Source organism: Anabrus simplex, chromosome 1 (genome assembly GCF_040414725.1).
Source record: "Anabrus simplex isolate iqAnaSimp1 chromosome 1, ASM4041472v1, whole genome shotgun sequence".
Taxonomy (NCBI): Eukaryota; Metazoa; Arthropoda; class Insecta; order Orthoptera; family Tettigoniidae; genus Anabrus; species Anabrus simplex.
In genome coordinates, this window is record NC_090265.1 from 1,569,369,006 (window position 1) to 1,569,388,984 (window position 19,979).

The 19,979-nt window shown below is 36.9% G+C and overlaps 1 protein-coding gene across 1 annotated transcript in view; it reads right to left on the reverse strand.

Moving 5' to 3' along the window:
- The window catches only part of gammaCOP (coat protein (coatomer) gamma), a 513,985-nt gene that overhangs the window by 247,207 nt on the left and 246,799 nt on the right, over positions 1 to 19,979 (reverse strand). Inside the window, exon 7 of the mRNA XM_067138134.2 lies at positions 11,278 to 11,481. Coding sequence (XP_066994235.1) covers positions 11,278 to 11,481 — 204 coding nt within the window. The remainder of the gene's footprint in view (positions 1 to 11,277; positions 11,482 to 19,979) is intronic.

Sequence of the window (19,979 nt, forward strand, 5' to 3'; positions counted from 1 at the left end):
AGACTGTTGGAATGAAGTGTTTGTAATTGCTAGTCCTTTTGCTTTACAAAAGTCTATATAGACTATATTGTACACACAATAATTATTGTACTCTTGTCATTTCTCACACCAAGACTGTATTGATCCACAGAATTCCCATCTTCTAAAATTACCACTCCAAAACTCCCCTTTCTCAGGCCATTTTTTTTTTGCTTACTCCCAGTATATCATGTTTGGCCATCTCTCTTTTTAAGTTCTCTAGCTTTCCACAAATATTAAGAGATCGTACATTTCAAGTTCCTATGATAATATTTCTGGTGCTTCTTTCACGTTATGTCCCTGACCCCAGCCGGAAATCCGAATTAGGAACTATTTTACCTCTGGAATTACGTTTGGTTCCAAAGCACACCATCACTGCTGTGAAACAAAGGATATCCAGTGGATCTTTAATTGAGTGATTTCCCCCTGGCCATCTCCATCCTACTGCGTTGACCATGCTGGTTCATCTGCCTTTCGTGAGCAGATCGCTCAGAAGATTTCTGATAGTCAAGCGCTATTCTAGCCATGGAACAACCAACTGCTGATACAACTGATTCAAATAAGATCATCTTGTCATGGTTTGTTCTTTTCTAAAACTCAAGACCCTGTTCAAAATAATAAGTGAGTTAACCCCTCCACTGTTGATCAAATCATAAAAAATGCAGAGTGGCCATCTTTTTGTTTTCCTTGCACCAGATCTGACTGAAACCATTTGGTCAAGAGTATCTACTCCTCCTTTGATCTGGTTGTAATGGTCAATCATAACTGCTTTGCCATCTTGATTCACTCCTTTGTCTTGGTGCATCGTGGAAATAAGGCATACTACCTTGTTCTTCTTAGCATTGTGTTATAGAAGTGGTGTTGTGTTACTGAAAAGGTATTTTGCATCACCAATGTCCCTGTTCTTTGTTGATCTCATACTCAAAGGTATCTCTGATTTGTTTAAGCGGATCGTTCCTAAAAGTGTCAGCTTGAGCAATTAATCAGCCAACGGAATGGTTGTGAGCGAGTTATCCATTGTTATGTTGCGGTTCGATTCATGGAATGGATTATTAAACGTAAGGAACTTCATCTTATTTGTCCGTATTGAACTGAGATCACAGTTAATTAAAGTCTATCAGGTTCCACCTTTTCAATACTAATACAATGTTGTTGGATGATATTTACAACATTATTTATTACAGTACATGTTTCGGTGCTCTATTATGTCACCATCATCAGCTGATGATGGAATGGAAGTAAAGAAACAGCTGAACAAAACGATTAATAATAATAATAATAAATTTGTTATCCCAAAAGATTCCTTTAAGGATAGGAAACAAATACTTGAACTTAAAAAGAAAATAAAAAACGAAGAGCTTATAGTCACTAAAGCTGATAAAGGCAACGTAACCGTCATTATGCACAAAGCTGATTACATTCAAAAAACAAAAGACTTTTTTAAAGATGACTCTTTCTCTATTATAAAAAAAGGACCCGACTCAATCATTGCAGAAACAATTGAAACAAACATTGAAGACATCTTCTTTCCTCTTTAACGAATACGAGAAGCAGAAATTAATTAGCATGAACCCCGGTCTTCCTACCGCTAAAGCTCTGCCAAAAATCCACAAGGCCGGAGTCCCCATTAGACCAATTATCAATTACAGACCTAGCCCCCTTTACAAATTAGCGCAGTATATTCAAAAATTCTTAAAACAACATTACAGATTCACTGCAAATAAAGCCATAAAGAATTCCGTAGAATTCACTAAAGAATTAATTAAATTTCGATTACAGGATCACCACACAATACATTCTTTTGATATAGTAAATATGTTCCCTAACATCAAAACTAATAAATTGCTTCCCATTGTAGCTAAGAATTTGAAAAAATACAGTCGCTTAAGCAAACTTGAAATTGATGAATTCATGGCGATTTTAAAATTACTGATCAATAACAACTATTTCACTTTCGACCAGATCATTGCAATGGGGTCTCTGGCCTCAGGAATTTTGGCAGAGATTTATTTGGATTTCTTGGAGGACACACAAATAATTAATAATGAAAAATTCAAAAATGTTCTATTTTAGTCTAGGTATGTAGATGATGCGTTTATTATCCTGGATGAAAGCATAACCAACGCATCTACGACTCTTAGTAATCTCAACACGATAGATACGGATATAAAATTTACTTTAGAATCCGAAATAGATAAATCCATTAATTATCTGGACCTAAAGATCATTAGGCATGCCTCTTCATTTTCTTTTAGTATTTACAGAAAACCCACACAAACTGTAGCCACAATACGAAATGATTCGATACACCCCTCAGCTCACAAATGCGCGACCTATAACAGCTTGGTGAATCGCGCTTTAAGCATACCAATGTCCAAACAAAACTTGGACAAGGAACTGAACATCATTCGAGCTATGGCTAAAGCCAACGGTTTTAAAGAGAATTTCATAGAACGAATAATAAACAAATTCAAATATCGCCCTCAAACGAGTCTGATGAAAAATAAACCAGAAGTTAAGGAAATCGCAACCTTCACATTTAATAAAGATTTACACAGAATTACAAATATTTTCAAGAAGCGTAACATCAGGATCGCATTCAAGACAGATAATAGAAGTACAACAGTTTTACATAATGCTTCTGTTGTCAACAAAGTCAACCCATATTCTAAATCAGGGGTATATAGATTCGAATGTAAAGACTGCAAGCGGATACATAGGGCAAACTGGGCGTAGCTTCAACGTCAGATATCAGAACACCTTAACGCTGTAAAATATCACAGATTCTCAGCGGTAGGTCAACATATCCATGAGTACAAACATAAGTTCACAGACATAGATAAAGACCTCGAGATCATGGAAATACTTTCTAAGGGACAGAAGCTTGACATTACTGAAGCATGTCTAATACATATAGACCAATACTATAACGCTAACCTTAATCTGAATGAAATTTTGGAAAAACCCAAGGTACTGTTTGACGTTTTGATTCTATTACTTAACAAGCTAAAAATTCCAGAAAATTCGAATGCGTTCCGAATGCTACGTAACAACTTTGCGTACTATTGTCTTCGTCCACAACGCCCCCCGGACCCTCTCCTAAAAGTTCATGTTTCTAGAAACATCCCCTTTGCCGCCCCTACTTCTCCTTCACTAGCGCTTCGTCACACAGCACAAGATACTAGCACACACACTCATCGCGCGGTAGCCGTCACGCGAAGTACACAGCTGTAGAGGTGAGTCAGCCGTATCAACAGTTAGATTCAATCAGCTTCTTTATCAATTTTCTCGTTTTTCTTTTAATATTGGGTTTCATCATTGCAGGGTTCCCATTGAACTGAGAAGATAAGTCCGCCTAACAACTGTAGGACAAATTAATTACAGTTCCAACCACGCATAAAGCAATAAAAATACGAAGTTTTAGTACTTAATAAATATAAGAAGACGGCTCAATTTTCAACAATTATATTATATATAATGAATTTTATCCAATAAAAGCAGCTAATATACAAATGAAATGAACATTTTAACATCAAATAGACTGCATGCAATTTTAATTCCTCAATTTTAAGTGCGCATTCTAATTAGACAGTACGAGAGCATAGAATTACAGATATTAAGGAATGTGAAGACAACTCATCAACCAGATGAGAAAAATTTTATATTCATGACTTACAAGAATTCTCTTGTTACATATTAGGGATATTTAATATAGCATAATAGATGTTTAGGATTTAACCAATAAATATTCTGTCGTATGTAAATATGTATATGTATGAGTTAAGTATGACAATATTTTGTTTAATATTTAGATCGCCAAGTTTTTTTCACATTTTCTAAATCAGCTGATGATGGTGACATAATAGAGCACCAAAACATGTACTGTAATAAATAATGTTGTAAATATCATCCAACAACATTGTATTAGTATTGAAAAGGTGGAACCTGATAGACTTTAATTAATTGTTAGCCATGGAATGGAGCCGTTAACATTTTCACATAGTAGTGGGAAAGAGGGCCTTCCACAGTTGTGTTTTGTTTCCCTAAGTATGGCTCAGCAACTAACATATACTTAGAACCAGCATCACAAACCATAACAATTTTTAACCCACGTTAAGCTGGCTTCTTAGGCATATACATTTTGAATGGACATCTGCCTCTAAATTAAAGCAGCTGTTCATCACTGGTGAGATACGGGCCAGCCTCGTTGTCTATGCATGATTTCTTGAAAGCTTCCCAAAGGTCCCTTATGGGTGCGAAGCAATCCGTCGCTACTCTCTCAGGTTGAGTAGTTTTGTCATTGAATCTGAGAAAATCTAATAAAAACTGGAATCGCTTTTCACTAAAGCAAACTCTGTAAACATTACTACTTACAGAAGGATCAAACATTATTGCTGTATTTAGGCTATTGTCCTTATGGAGAGGAGAGAATATTAGAATGCCGAAGAGTGCTTTAATCTCTGCGGGAGAGGTTTGACTCTTTGAAAACTGAATTGTTTTGTAGTTGGCTTGTTTTCTCACTATTTCTTCATTTGTATGAGTAACGATTGAGTTTACCATAGTGTCAGTAAAGAACAACTGAAACGCATCTAAAGGGGTTAGAACATCTTTACCTCCACCCTTAGGCCATTGTCGGATATTCACAATATTTCTAGGGATATTTCTTGTACTTCTGGTTGGAGGATTTTCAGTCCAGGAATAACCATTTTTTCCTTTGATTATTTTTCTTGTTCGTTGTGGAGTCAAGCTTGCAGATCTTGAAGAACCAGTAATAGTAGAAATATTACTACTATCAGGTCGTGATTCAGCAGATAGAGTTGTAACAAATTTTGTCCCACAACCAGAGGTGTCAACTACTTGTGTAGTACTACTGTCTGTGCCAACCACTCCTGATGTGTACAATGAATCCTTTTCATTTGCTGAATGACCACAACATTTTCTCTTCAATATTATTCACGAAATTCATCATCTGAGGATGAAGGTATATAGTATGCTAAAATGTTATTTTCAGACTCACTTCCGCTATCTCCTTCATCTCCATTGTATCAAAATTATCGTCATTTAAAAGTTTACCAATCTCCGATTGTGACAAATACATTTTATAAAAAAACTAGTAGTCTAGCAAAAACAGCATAAAACTTGACAAAAACAAATAAAAAGATGTACTTAATATAGCCTATGGCACTAATTTTCAAAACATTAAGTCAACAATGAGGAATATTTGATATAACAATTAAACTTCATCTGAAACACAACACTACGTAAAACAGTTACACCATCGGTATGATATTGTAACATTAACAAACTGACATCAAGAGCTCAATAAGAGCCGCCAGCACGACGGTTGCATGTGCACTGACCTTGTGAGTTGAGTGGGGGAAGACATTGGGAGGGCCGGTAAAGTCCGCGCACAAACCTGTTCTATACATTCAAATTTGTGTTACGTTTCGTAAAAATGAAGCCATCATACCATTCCAGGGTTAAGATTGTTATGCAATACATGTACAAAATGAGGTTATCCACTTGATGCACATGAAAATTAACCCACAAAGACATTTTATAGGAATGAAAATTTGCACTCATATAACTGCTTTAAGTACGTTTTAATAGATGATTTCGACATGTACCTATACTTATGATGATGTAGAAAAATTAGAAACATGGCTGTAGACAAGCACACAAAGAAGTTAGATATGTATTAGCAACGGAGGTACACTAGCTAAACCAATTTTGTATCATATCCTTTCATATATACAAAGATAATATCACCAAAAAAAAAAAAAAAAAATACAAAATATCAACTTCTCAAACAAATGTACCAATTAACATCCAGGAATATAAATGTAATGTATAATATAAGTGGAGTTCTATATCCATTGATTCAATAAGGTCATAGCCCTCTGTATAATTAGCTACAATCAGGAGAAATTATGGAATAATCATGAAGCGGGGAAAACTGTGGAAAATCGAGAGTCTCCTGCCTCAATTGGGAGAGTTGACAGGTATGCAGCAGCCTAAGCTTGTAACCATTTCCTGCATAATTGTGTCTCCTACTGAAAGTTTTGCTGCAATTGTATCCACAGTAATATATCTATCTTCTTTAATGATTCTGTCAACTTCTTCTACATTGTGCTCAGTGAAGGGAGTTTGAGGGTGATCACTATGGGAGTGATCTTGGATGCTTGTGTTTCCATCTTTAAGTGTTTCACCCATCTATTAACACTGCTCATTCATACATCTTCATATTCATGTTGAATTTTGTAGAATTTCAGCAGCAGGAATTTCCTCTTCAACAAGCAATTCAATAACATCATGGGCCAAAAAGACACGTCACTATCGACAATTTAGTAATAACTGACTGTTATCACACGACTGAAGCGAATGATATCACAATATCTTAACGTGTAGTGTCAAGTCTATAGATTGCAATGATGTAGTTGGTTATACTATATTGATGGATTCTATTTTTTACATATTGTTGCTCATTAATGTCAGTATGATCTCCATAATAATAAAATTTATGACTATTACATACGCAAATCAGTTTTAAATAGAATTGTAACTATTAAGATTTTAACTTGCATCACACATCAACCCATACAATAATATTAACCTAAATTCAGTTCTTCGAATGGAAAACCCATACTTCATATGCTCTCTTCACTTGTGTTCCCTCAGTAGGTACAATGTAGCCTTTAAAAGTAAAAATCTGGTTTGTCTATTATCATTATTATTATTATTATTATTATTATTATTATTATTATTATTATTATTATTATTTCCAATGAGGCCTAATAAGGACAATGTGCCAATTTCAATTCAGTTCTTCATACTTTGTTTTCTCCTCTGCTCCTTTTGTTTCCTTCTGTCCTCGGACCACTTCGCACCAGGCTTCTTGTTCAATCTTCCTTGGAATCCTTCCATACTTACTACCCTCTTTCTAAAACTTTCTCTGTCCAGAGTTTCTTCTCCTATTATTTCTTTCTAAATCTTCCTTTACTTCTAGAATCCAGCTACTTGTTGCCTTTTTGTCCCAAAGGTGCTTGAAAATCCTTTCTGTTATCTGGAATCATACATTCTTTAAATATGTCTGAAAAATTGCAATCTCTTTTTCTTATGGTTTCTGTTATGTTTTCTATGTTCCTGTATATTTCATCATTAGATCTTAATTGCCACACTTCTGCCGTTTTCACAGGGCCTAAGATTTTTCTCATTATTCTCCTTTCTAGTACCTCAAGTTTATCTAGTCTATAGTTTAGTACCAGGCATTCACTTGCATATAAGCATTCTGGTTTCACCACTGTAGTGGAGTGCCTTATTTTAAGATTTTTAGATAGACACTTTTGTTATAAAAATTATTTGTGATACCATATGCTCTTTCCATCTTGTGTACCCTTTTTTCTACTGCAGATTTGTCTAAACCATTTTCTTCAATTATTTCTTCTAGATATTTGAATTTCGTTACTCTTTCCACTGTTGCCAAAATTTTGGAGCGTTCTTGACGTTTGTAATAAATTTTGTTTTTTCTACGGAGATTCTCAAACCTGTCTTGTTGGCTATTTCTTCTAAGAGATTGATTTGTGTTGTTGTACTTGTTAGGTTTTCTGACAATATACCAAAATTGTCTGTAAATGCTTCGCAATTTTTTTCAATGCCTTTGTTTTTTCTCCCCAAAGTTACTGGCAAAATGTTATGCTCTTTAAGCTTTATGTTCCAAATTCTTACAATTTTCTCTAGAACACAGTTGAATAGAAGGGGTGACAAACCGTCACCTTGCCGTACTCCTGTATTTATCTTAATAGGTTTGGATATCTCACCCATAAATTTCACCTTTGAAATTGTGTCAGTAAGGGTTTCACGTATTAGGTTTGCCAACTTAGTTTTCACTCCAAATTCACAAATTGTTTTATCTATGGTTTCTCAATCAACCGAGTCAAAGGCCTTTTTAAAATCTACAAAAGTCACAACAATGTCTTTTGAATTCAATATCCTATGGCAAATTATGGATTTTAAGTTAATATTTGTTCTGAACAAGATCTACCTTTTTGAAATCCAGCTTGATACTCACCCAGCTGCATGTCAAGTGATGTTTCTACTCTATTCAGCAATATTTTTGAGAATACCTTGTATGGAATTTGCAGAAGAGAGATGCCTCTATAGTTATCAACCTTTTGTTTTCCCCTTTTTTATGCATTGGGTGTATCAGAGCCACTTTCCATTCTTCTGGAATCCTCTCTGTTCTCCAAATATCTTCAAAGATTAACTGCATCTCTTCAATGATTTTTGACTGAGACCACCACAAAAGTTCAGTTGTTATAGAGCCTTCTCCACTAGCTTTATTATTTTTCAGATTGTTAATTACTTCTTTAATTTCTTCAGCAGTGGGTGGTATATCTTCTTCTAGATTTTCAGTTGTTTGAGAGAATTCTAACTTATGGTTGGGTTCAGGGCAGTTTAAAAGTTGATCAAAGTGCTTCACAAGTACTTCACAATTCTCAGCGCTGCTTAGGCCAAGTCTACCATTTTCATCTTTGAAGCATATGTTAGGCAATTCATACCCCTTTAATTGACTCTCAAAAGTTGGTAGAAGTTTCAAGAGTTATTTTAACAGAACTGTCTTGCAGGTCAATAAGTTGTGATTTTTCAAAAGTTTTTTTTTTTTTTTTTTTTTGCTAGTGGCTTTACGTCGCACCGACACAGATAGGTCTTATGGCGATGATGGGATAGGAAAGGCCTAGGAATTGGAAGGAGCGGCCGTGGCCTTAATTAATTATTGCCTGGTGTGAAAATGGGAAACCACGGAAAACCATCTTAAGGGCTGCCGACAGTGGGATTCGAACCCACTATCTCCCGGATGCAAACACACAGCCGTGCGCCCCTAACTACATGGCCAACTCGCACGGTAAAAGTTCTTTTAACTCCCCTGATTATTCTAGCAGTGTCTGTCCTTTGCTGTTTGAATTGGTCATAGTGCTCAGTCTTTCCAGAGGATTTAAACTTTTTCCACTGTTTTATTCTTTCTTGTAATGCATCTTCACATATTTGATTCCACCAAATTTTCTTTTTATGTTTTACTAGCCCAAATGTTTTCTGGGCTACATTGGTTATTTCTTTAGATAAATCTTGCCACTTCCCATAATGAGATACTTTTATTTCTTCCTGAAATGTTTCCAATGTTTCTTGTGTAATTTGAAGTCTATTTGTGTTATATTTGTTTACTCTTTCCCCTCTTCTGTGATTTCTGTTGGGTAAGAATTTTAGTTTGATTTTAGACAAGTAGTGATCGCAATCAAATTCTCTGCTTCTTACTACCTTGACATTCATAATTTCTTTCATGTTTCTTATGGATATAGCTACATGATCCAGTTGAAATTAACATAGTAATGGATTTGGAGAAATCCATGTTTTAGCTTTCCTTGGCAATTTTTTTAAGAAAGTTGACTAACTTGAGCTGAACATTTTTACAGATCGTAAATAATCTCATTACATTGATGTCTGTTCTTTGGTGTGTGGCATATTCTCCCTCCATTGGCCTATAAATTATTATTATTGTCTGACGCGTTGGCTGAATGGTCAGCATACTGGCCTTCGGTTCAGAGGGTCCCGGGTTCGATTCCCGGCTGGGATGGCATTTTAATCACTCCTGATTAATTCTTCTGCCTCAGGGACTGTCCCACACTAGATTGCTGGGCGTTGAAGCAGTGTCCCTGGCCGTGGTCCCCCATACCGTACGGACCCAGTCCTGGATAAGAGCTGTATCCATCCATCCTTTCCTTGAACCTGAACATGAATGCCTTTGGGAAACTTTGCTTTAGGCACGGATTGTTTTGTTTGAAAATAACATACGGTGGCAATCTTCCGTCTGCCACTATTGCTAGCATGGCAGTGCAACGCTGTTCTTCACACCAAGTTGCACGTACGAGTACACTACATTTTCCCTTCTTGCAATGTTGCCTGGTACGTCGAAGTTTATTAGGGTTGATCTGCATTGCCAATTTGAGATAAGAGGTAATTGTTTTTCTTCCGCATTGTTATCACATGGAGATGAAAATCTATGATTTTGTCGCTGAAATCGCTTGGCATTCTCTGACAGAAAGATGTTCGCCTTCACAGACACAATTCCTTTTGTACCATGAATCTATGGATCCAACCTCAGCACACTTTCAGATCCAAACAGCTAATTTCTCCTTTAATCGCTAGTTTGTGAACTTCGAAATGTAGCATCTTGTGTAAGATACTAAAGCCATCATTTTGCAACTCTGTAACGTAATGAAGCAACCTTCTCTTCCAGCTCAGGAAACTTGCCTATTTTCAGCCCTCTGAATGCCTTACGTGTTCAGCTGGTGGTTTCTAGCGCAGCTTTCCGTTTATGCCAGTAGCGAACATTGAACTCCGTCATACCGAATTCTCAACCAGCAGCTCTATTACCATATTACTATTACCATGTTCAATATATTTTATCACCTTGAGTTTAAACCCAGCCGAATAACTCCCGTGTTTCTCCATAACTTGAAGATCGACCTACACAAGAAAACTTAACTGAGAAACAACAATGAAATGTGAAGACAGAATACTGGTACTTGTCGACAATACAACAGATGGATGATACCTAATACTGTGATCACTTGACTGCCTGGACAGGGAAACACTCAGAGTTCATGTGATCAGATATTTTTGTTACAATGGCTGGCCTCAACCCTTCTGCAGGTAGAAAGAAATCCAGCTTCTTCTTGTACTGTCATAAAGTACCAGAACAGCAATTGGTACGGTCCCGATATTTAGTGTAGGCATGTTCACGAAATACCCAAGCTTTATTACGTGTATGTATTGTATGTCTTTATGACGCCAGAAATTAATGCGAGTTATATGTGGGGATTTTTTCTCTGCAATTTCAAATGTTAAAAATGGGGTGCGAGACATACGCGGTGGTGAGTTACATGCGAGCAAATACGGTATGTAATTTACTACAATAATATTTTAGTGTGCACATCATTTTGTATTATTTTATTAACAAAATCTCTGTAAATGTATCTCCTGCTCTATATTTTAAAACAAACACACATAAACAGGAAAATAAGATCAGTGATTTTCCTGACTATTTCAACCAGTAATCTAAAGAGAAAATGGTCTGGAGAGTAATTTTTATGAACTTAGCAAAGAGCAGATATCTGAACAATTTATATTGCAATGCAGATATTTCATGAGACCATTGTTCACAACAGTAACTTCAAACATAAAGAGTTAAGATTTATATCTTACCTGGACGACAACGATCTTGAACTCATCACTAATTTCATTGACAAAGCTGGCAATCTGCTTCATTAGACGATCAACTGATGACTCAGCACCAGTTTTTAGCAGGGTTGTGATGGCCAATGTTGCAATAGACCTATTGGAGTCAGTGATAAGGTTCTCCAGGTCTAGGTTGCAGGCTGTTACAGCAGCAGGATGAGACATAGCCACCTGTAACACAATGGTGAACTGAATACATTTCACAGAAGGAGGGGGGGAAGAGAGAAAAAAAATGCTTGTGACAGATTTCATAAATTTATTTACTTAGCATATGGTTAAGGACATGTTCAGCTTGCCTGGCGCAGGTTGCGGGATGATGATGCTAAACAATAAGGTATGGAGAGGGTGAAACTTTGTGTCGGTCGCATAGCCTACTCCTGTCGAATACCGCTAATGGATCTGCTCAAGGCTTAACCTCTTAGCATACAAGCCCGAGTATACTCGGGATTTTATATATTTATATCAAATAAAAACCCGAGTATACTCAGGAATGTCACTCACTGATCAGTATCTAATTTAAAGGTCCGAATATAGTTGTTTCTGGTTGCTTTTCAGTATTTCTGCCATATATTTATAAAATTATTACTTCAAGTTCCTATTTTTGCCAAAAGATGTTTCTGACTCAACCAAAGTGGATGTTGGTGACTCAAGTAGCTTGTTTCTTGTGGCCTTTCCGTATTTATTGCTATCTAAGTGTACTTCGTCAATTAGGTGAAAATGGAGAGTGAAGAAGAGTTTGACATTGAGTTTAGTGTGTCTGATAGTTCTGTGTGCACAACAGTCTATGGAAGCTAAATGAATGAATGATGCTAGAGGGAAGAAGTCACAAAGCGAATCCAGGTACACGTGTAAGGAGTGTGATGTAACGTGAGTTGATTCTTGTTTTAGGGCATTTCACACTGCCACAAACATATGAACAATGTCTTTCTTGTACAGTATTGAGTGTCATGTTATCTTACTTGCCATCTGTTTAGTGCTGTGTTATTTATTTTACATGTAAGTGAAAAGAAGAAACCATAAAAATATCACTTGGGATTTTAAGACAGGAACTTTTCAGCAGCTTATATTTCATTGTTAAGTTTGCAAAATTTACTTTCATTGCTACTAGTGTCACTATTTTTCAATAAAGGGTCCATTTTAACAATAAAAAATTAGGTAAAAATAATCACAATTTTGTAAATAATGGCTATGTTAAGAGATTAATGTCTCCATCTGACAAATGCATTGCCATCAACAGTGTCAACAGTGCCCTCACTACATATAAACACTGCAGAGGTGTCTGGAAATGAATCCAAGGTTTTGATACATAGCCTACCAATTAGAAATTGTATACCACACCCATCAACAGGACTTGAACCAGCTAACCACTGTGTCAAACTGTGACAGGCAGAAGAAAGAGATAGGTATATTCATCTGACTGTAGATACAGCTGATCACATGGATTCAGAATAATTAACATACCATACATTACTTCAAAAAATTTAAGTTGCAGAAACAAAAACAGTTACAGAAACAGAAAATCTTAATGAAAATGGTTTAAATCATTTTTTTAAATTTAAATATATAAATGAATCAATGATGCACAAAGGCTAGAGTCCTTCAGAGAATATTGTGCAGAAAGTCCACTGACAAAGCCAGTTCTACCAGAATACAAAACAAACTTCGATATACCACCTGCAGCAGCAGAAAGTACACTGTACACCTTTCCATTTTTTTAATGGGATGTTATAGGGCTTGCTGAAGTATGGAAGACATAACTCGTTGGTTTTTAAAAAAATCTCTTCATCTACATCTATTGAGTTGCTGTAGGTTAGTCTCAAACCAAACAGCAGGATCCAAGACATAGACCGCACATGGCTTCTACTTTATTGCCACAATATCAGCTCTCCTGTTGGAGCCACATGATGACACACAAAGAGTTGTCATTGTCTAGATTGTAGCAAGGAGGCCAATGCTGCTCATACTTATACATGATGATGCCTGTTATCACTCTTGGACAGAATCATCCTCCTAAAAGGCCAAGGCTTGCAGCCTTCATAGCAGCAGTGAATTGTACTGAAGCCTATAACTGCTCACACAGCTGTTATATTGCAAGACATCTTTAGAGCATTTGATAATTCTGAAGAGCAAAGACCAGCCCGTGAGCTCACCTAGTTATTACCAAAGTTTTGGATGTTCAAATACCTCTGCTCCTTTACCTCTTAGCTTATGGGAGGTCTCTGTGAAGTTTTTTTGACAACCATATACAAAGTCAATAATGCAATATGCCTCTCAGTTTCAAGATCTTATACTTGATGGAGGTGCACATCTTCAATCTGGGATAATTTTCTACATTTATGTTATAATTCTGGATATAAGCTTCTCACCCAGCTTTCACTGCCCCAACTCCATGAACCATTTCAGAAAAGGCTAGGAAAACAACAGATAGGGAATCTGCCACCTGGGCAACTGCCCTAAATGTAGATCAGTAGTGATTGAGAGAAATTTCTTAGGTGCATGCTATAGGGACTATCACTGCTTCACACAGTGTTTTCGCAACGGCGCCCACAAATGCTTTTCTGATTTTTATCAATGAGACACACTGTAGAGGATAAACCAAAATATGCCATATATATTCAATAACTGATAATTCCTGGTTGCATTTTAACAGAGATGAACTTGTTAAATTTCAAATATTCTTAGGGACATTCAAATTTTGAAATAGGTGATTGATCTTTCACCAGGGATGATTTCATCACAGACACTTACACCAAGATATTTTAGAGGTACTGGATGGTCAGTGAGATAATGATAAACTGAACTGCTTGTAGATCTTATATCTTAGAGAAGTGAGGCTACTATTCTTCACAAAAAAATTAATTTACTCTTTGATGGATTTACTCAAAGACCAAGGAGGCAAGTTGATTTTCTGCTAGATCAATAAGAGTCCTGATGCTAATTTCATCTCTGGCAATTAAGGCTAAATCATCAGCAGATATAATTATTAATATCGTAATGGTCCACCTTTCAATAGTATAATATGCAATATTTTAAATTACATTAACTAGGACTAGTTTTGGCCGGGGCTGGCCATCTTCAGCCTTAATGTAAAACATTTAATAACTAAACAAATGTCCATGCACACAATCGACATAAAACAAATGAAACAAATATCTACAAATTGACATTAAAAACTGGGAAGAAATTTTGAGTAAATGTGAAAATAACTAGGTAGTAAATTCTTGCACCTTGAGTATGCTCATCATCCTTTTTCCCCACATCCTTCGGCCCTGCTTTAATCCCGCCCCCGACCTCTCCCCTTGCCGCGCCTCTCACTCCTTGCCCGCCCCTTCCTTTTCCTTTGAATCTCACAACAGTTAGTCCGAAGCACACACAACAATAGGCCACACACCACATGCCGTATTGAGAGGTAAGTCTCGTATAGCCTATGCCATCTGTGACATCTGCAAGCTATTGAAATTATTAAATGAATAAATGGTGACTAAGATAAGTATAAATAACAAGATTGGGCGCCACCTGCAAAACAATTACAGGAATAATTAACTCTGTAGAGCAACGAGCAACTCCCTCTCCCAAGGCGACGGTCATCAAGCTGATGAAGCTCCAGACTTACTTTATAACATTACCTGTTGCTATTTACCCCTGAAATTAAAGTTGGGTAGCATGCCAGGTTCGTCCTTACTCCACTGATAAAAGATTTACTGTAAGTTTCATTCCATGACTTTACTCCCAAAATAATAATTTAAAAAATATGAATGGGTGCTCGCAAAAACAGGCTAACCAACATTTTGCCAGAACAGAGATAAATTAACTTTTACAAATGTCAAAAAACAAAAATTATACCATAAAAATAATATTTGTTTCATTATTTTATCTTCATGTAGTACCTTTAAATTATCAATACCATATATTGGAACTGTATTAAAAATGAAAAGTGCTTGGAAAAGTAGGAATATAAAAAATGGAAGAAAATTGACTTCTGCTTTGACCTAGCTATAGCTAATAGTTTACCTTAGATTCGTAACCAAACTTTATTTTATGATCATACAATACAAAAAAAAGGTGTTTTATACAGTGAACTAGACATAAAGATGCCGGCCCCCGTAGTGTAGGGTTAGCGTACCTGCCTCTCGCCTGGAGGCCCCGGGTTCGATTTCCGGCCAGGTCAGGGATTTTTCTCTCGACCTGAGGGCTGATTCGAGGTCCACTCAGCCTACATGATTAGAATTGAGGAGCTATCTAACGGTGAGATGGCGGCCCCGGTTTCAAAAACCCAGAATAACGGCCGAGACGATGACCACACGATCCCCCATAATCTGCAGGCCTTCGGGCTGAGTAGCGGTCTCTGGGAAGGCCAGAGCCCTTCCAAGGGCATAAGTGCCGTGGGTTTCTTTAGACATAAAGATGCTTCAGACTTATTTTGAAATATGACATAACTTTCCCTCATGCAACAATCATCAGCCATATGGGTCATATTCTAATGCATTGGAAAATGATTCCTCAGTCACCTCTGTTCTCTGTAATACTGGTGATATATTGCAGGGATATATTCAAGTAGCTCAAGCAAGTCCTTAAGCTTTGTTGGCTTTATTAGCCTTGTAACACTGTACTTTGGTGACAGCTGAACACTAGCAAGTGACAGCCGATCACCATTACTGTGAAGGTCAACACAATCATATCCCTCAACAATACCATATAAATATTTTTAAAATATTTGAATGCTACATCTTTCATAAATAGTATGCCTGAAACTTTACTAATTTACTCTTTGCTTATTTACAGATACCATTCTCTTGGTTAATTTTTCTAGCAAAGGCTGAGTGCTCACAAATTTATCACTTGTCATTTTTACTACTGGAAATGGCTTTCTTACTCTACCTCTTTTTACTAAATCCTTCCATTCATCTGGCACAAAAACACAAGAAACACCCACAGCCTCTAGTATACATGGGGATAAGGTTTGCTAACCTACATATACAGCAACTCCATTTTTATGGCCTCCTCCGCAAACGTCTGTTAGCCCGATTTTGCAATAACAAAATTGGCCTAAATAAAATGGCATAAAATTCAAAGCGTTGTATCTCATCACAAAGGATTGCCTGATGTTAGCCCAACTCACAGAAGATACTTTGAACCTTCCGCAATTGATGGCAGCTCATACCTAATTTTTTCCAGATTTGTTGGTTAGCCCGTTTTTGCGAGCACCCACTGATATGACAAACATCACAATAATCATCACTTGATGAGACTAACTCCTGTTCACCGTTCACAAAGGGCAAATATACAGACAACTAAAAACCACCAACAAAAAAACATCTGTTGTCGAGACCAACTTGTGTTTGCCGTTTACAAAGGGCAAATATACAGACAACTAAAAACCACAAACAAAAAAAGATCAGTTGACGAGACCAACTTGTATTTGCCATTTACAAATGGGCAAATATACAAACCACTAAATACCACCAATAAAATTATTTTCACTATATACATTTCACAACATACCTCCAGCAGACATGCGCACTTTCAAAAGTGAAAAATCAGGATAAATTTTGCAGCGTATCGTGACGTATTACGACACATCACTGATGGCAGAACATGTACAAATTCATTATAATTCAATACATTAACAATTCTATTTGCCCATATATATATTTTTCATCATTTACATGTGAATACTAAATACTGAACATACCTGAACTGTAGGAACATGTGACTTCTCATCCTTCAACATGGTGATCACATTAAAACACACCCGTAGCTTACTTAGCCCTCTTTAGAAACTCTGAACTAAATTTTTGCTCAAAGCACTTGCCTTGCTGAACTGATTTCAAGGTAAAGAATTTCTCCAAAGTTTGTTCAGACAGCAAGGATCTGAAAAGTGTTTTTGTCTTTGTGACTCTGAAAAAAACCTATGTCCACTGAACATCAATTCTTCCTTATGCCAGATCTGTTTCTTCAAGCTGAAAGTTACAGAACTGGGAGTGCAGAACATCAGTTTCTTTATCTAAACATTCCGTTTCACTAGTCAGAATGTTCGGAAAATTGTTAATGAAAAATCTAAGGCTAGAAAATGATGCCTTACTTATCGCAGATATATTTGCAACTTCTGCATTAATTAAAACATCTTTGAACAGAAATTTGTGCACCATGTAGTCACACGATGAAGAGAAACACTTTCTAACAGACTTAAAGAATATGCACTTTTCCTCAGACTTCAAAGTGTTCATTAAAACAAATGCAGAGTTCCCTATCATCAGACCACAATCACCCTTTTGATTTGCTGGAGTGAGGAGAGAGGAGGAGCTTTTAATAATGTGTGGTTTCACAAAACTTGCCATCACATTCTTCAATAGTTCCTCCAAAACTGACCTCAATAAGTGGATGTGCGGCATACTTGACTGAAGAGCTACGTTTGGATACTCAAAGATATCCATAAAACTTGAGAGAAAAAGGAAAAAAGATTTATGTAAATTTGATGAAAGGAACATGAAAAGTCGGTCTTTGCTTCATCTAACAGATTACTTGATTTGTATTGATAAGGAGGATTTTATAAATATTTTCATTTGTAAAGTGATAACCGTTAATATGGAATGAGATTTATAACTTGCAATGGCTCTTAGTGTCATAAGTGGTTTCATTTCTTTTTAGTGAAACTGATGACTGGGTTTTCCTTTTAACTGAGGAGTGAGGTGACAATCCTTAATGTTTTCAGATAAACAAGACACATCTGAACTTAAACTGTGCTTAGGAATTTTGTAAGTCTTCAAAGTTCCCATCTGAGAATTCTTACTCACAATTTCGCTCCTGAATAATGTAACCAAAGGGTCCCACTGAAGCAAAATCCTATCTAAACACCTTCTTAGTGATAACCATCGAGTAGGCACATGCTTCAGAATTTTCCTGATCTCTGTGTTGTGTAAAGTCTGAAATTCTCTGAACTTTTCTTTCCTCTTTGCACTCCTTTCCAGATAATACATCAATTATACCTTCATCTACATTTAAGGGCAAGCACGCCGCACCCTTCTCGGCAGCAAGATTAATTAGGTGACAAGAGCAGCCTACGATGATTATGTTACTATTTTCCCGCTTAAACATCCTGCCACACCATTCTTTAATCCTACCATTACTGGAGCATTATCAACACCAAGAGCTAGGCAGTTTTTTAATGGAATGCAGAATTCCCGAAAAGTTGAAAACAAAAGATTGGCAAGTTAGCTCCAGTAGCATCCCCTTGTAAATTAGGCACAGAGAGTAGACAACTCTGAATTTCATTGAATTCAGGCCTAAAAAATGTTACAACAATGGGATATATCTTCAAGTCGCTTCTATTGCTACCATCAGTAGCAACAGAAAATGCATTCACCTGCAAATGTGATACAATTTTCGCCCTTTCTTCCATGCACATTTCTGTAATGATAGCCACTGTTTTCGTTCTAGCACACCCATATCGTTTAGCGATTTCCGAATCAGGAAACATTTTGCGAAACTAAGGTCCCGCGTGATCGGCACAATTTAAAGGCAGGTTACGTTCTACTATAAATGACGTAAATAATGCCTCGGCATTCATTACAGGATTTACATCTTCGTTTTTACATGAAAAGTTCAGTTTCTGGTTTCTCCTTATGTTTATCGCATTTTCCGCCATGTGCAATTGAAAAATCACACCTACATATGGTACAGAATGTGAACGTTGGTCCCTTTCTGGATTCACTCAAACACAGAAACTCTTCCCTATAAGCACTTTTAAACACTGCATCATATTTCTTTTTTTTTTTGGCATTTTGGCCAAAACAAATATTAAGGCACAACATGAGCACTTCTGCAAGTCTTGCCCCAGGTAGAACGACTATGGTGTGCTACTTCTGAGGTTAGGTTACTCCAAAGAGAATGTTACTCGCTTGCCTCGCCTGCAAAGAGAATGACTGTATTATAGACCAACGAGCAGCACATGACTGGCCACCGTGCTCCGTACTGCCATCTGGTATCATTATCATCATTATCATCATTATTATCATTATTAGAACTACTATCGACCAGCCATACTCAGCTATATATATCGATAGAATGATGAAATCCGCGGGAGTTTAAAATAATACGAAAATTACGGATATTGCTCTGAAAGTCAGGAGATCGGACCCGGCGAACGGGAGATCGGGAGGAATGATGAAAAACTGGGAGTCTCCCGCTCAAATCGGGAGACTTGGCATGTCTGCTCCAGGTAACAGTCTTACGGCACTCCCCACTGCTATAGAAGAAAATCCTGAACTAGTAAAGAAAAGTACGACGACACACTCTACTTATGGATGCACCCTTCTTTACGAAGAGCATCCCTAACCTTGTTTACACTCTTCTACATTGATGTCTCGAGTTATTCCCGATTGCCACACAGGTTAGTATGACGCCTCACGTTTCTCCAACTGAGAAGCTGCATACTCGGCTGACGATTTCCTTTACCAAGAATGAGCTCTGTGCACAACCATACCGCCACTCCAGAATGTAGATTCAGTATGCACCCTCATATCTACTGTACATTATTTCATAGAAGAATTATAGTATGACTATTATACAGAGTTTTAGAAACAAACACTTGGTAGAGTCTTTTACAGAATGGCCACCGGGAGCTCGTTAGCATCTGTGATTATAAAGTGCTCACTCCGTAATGGATACTG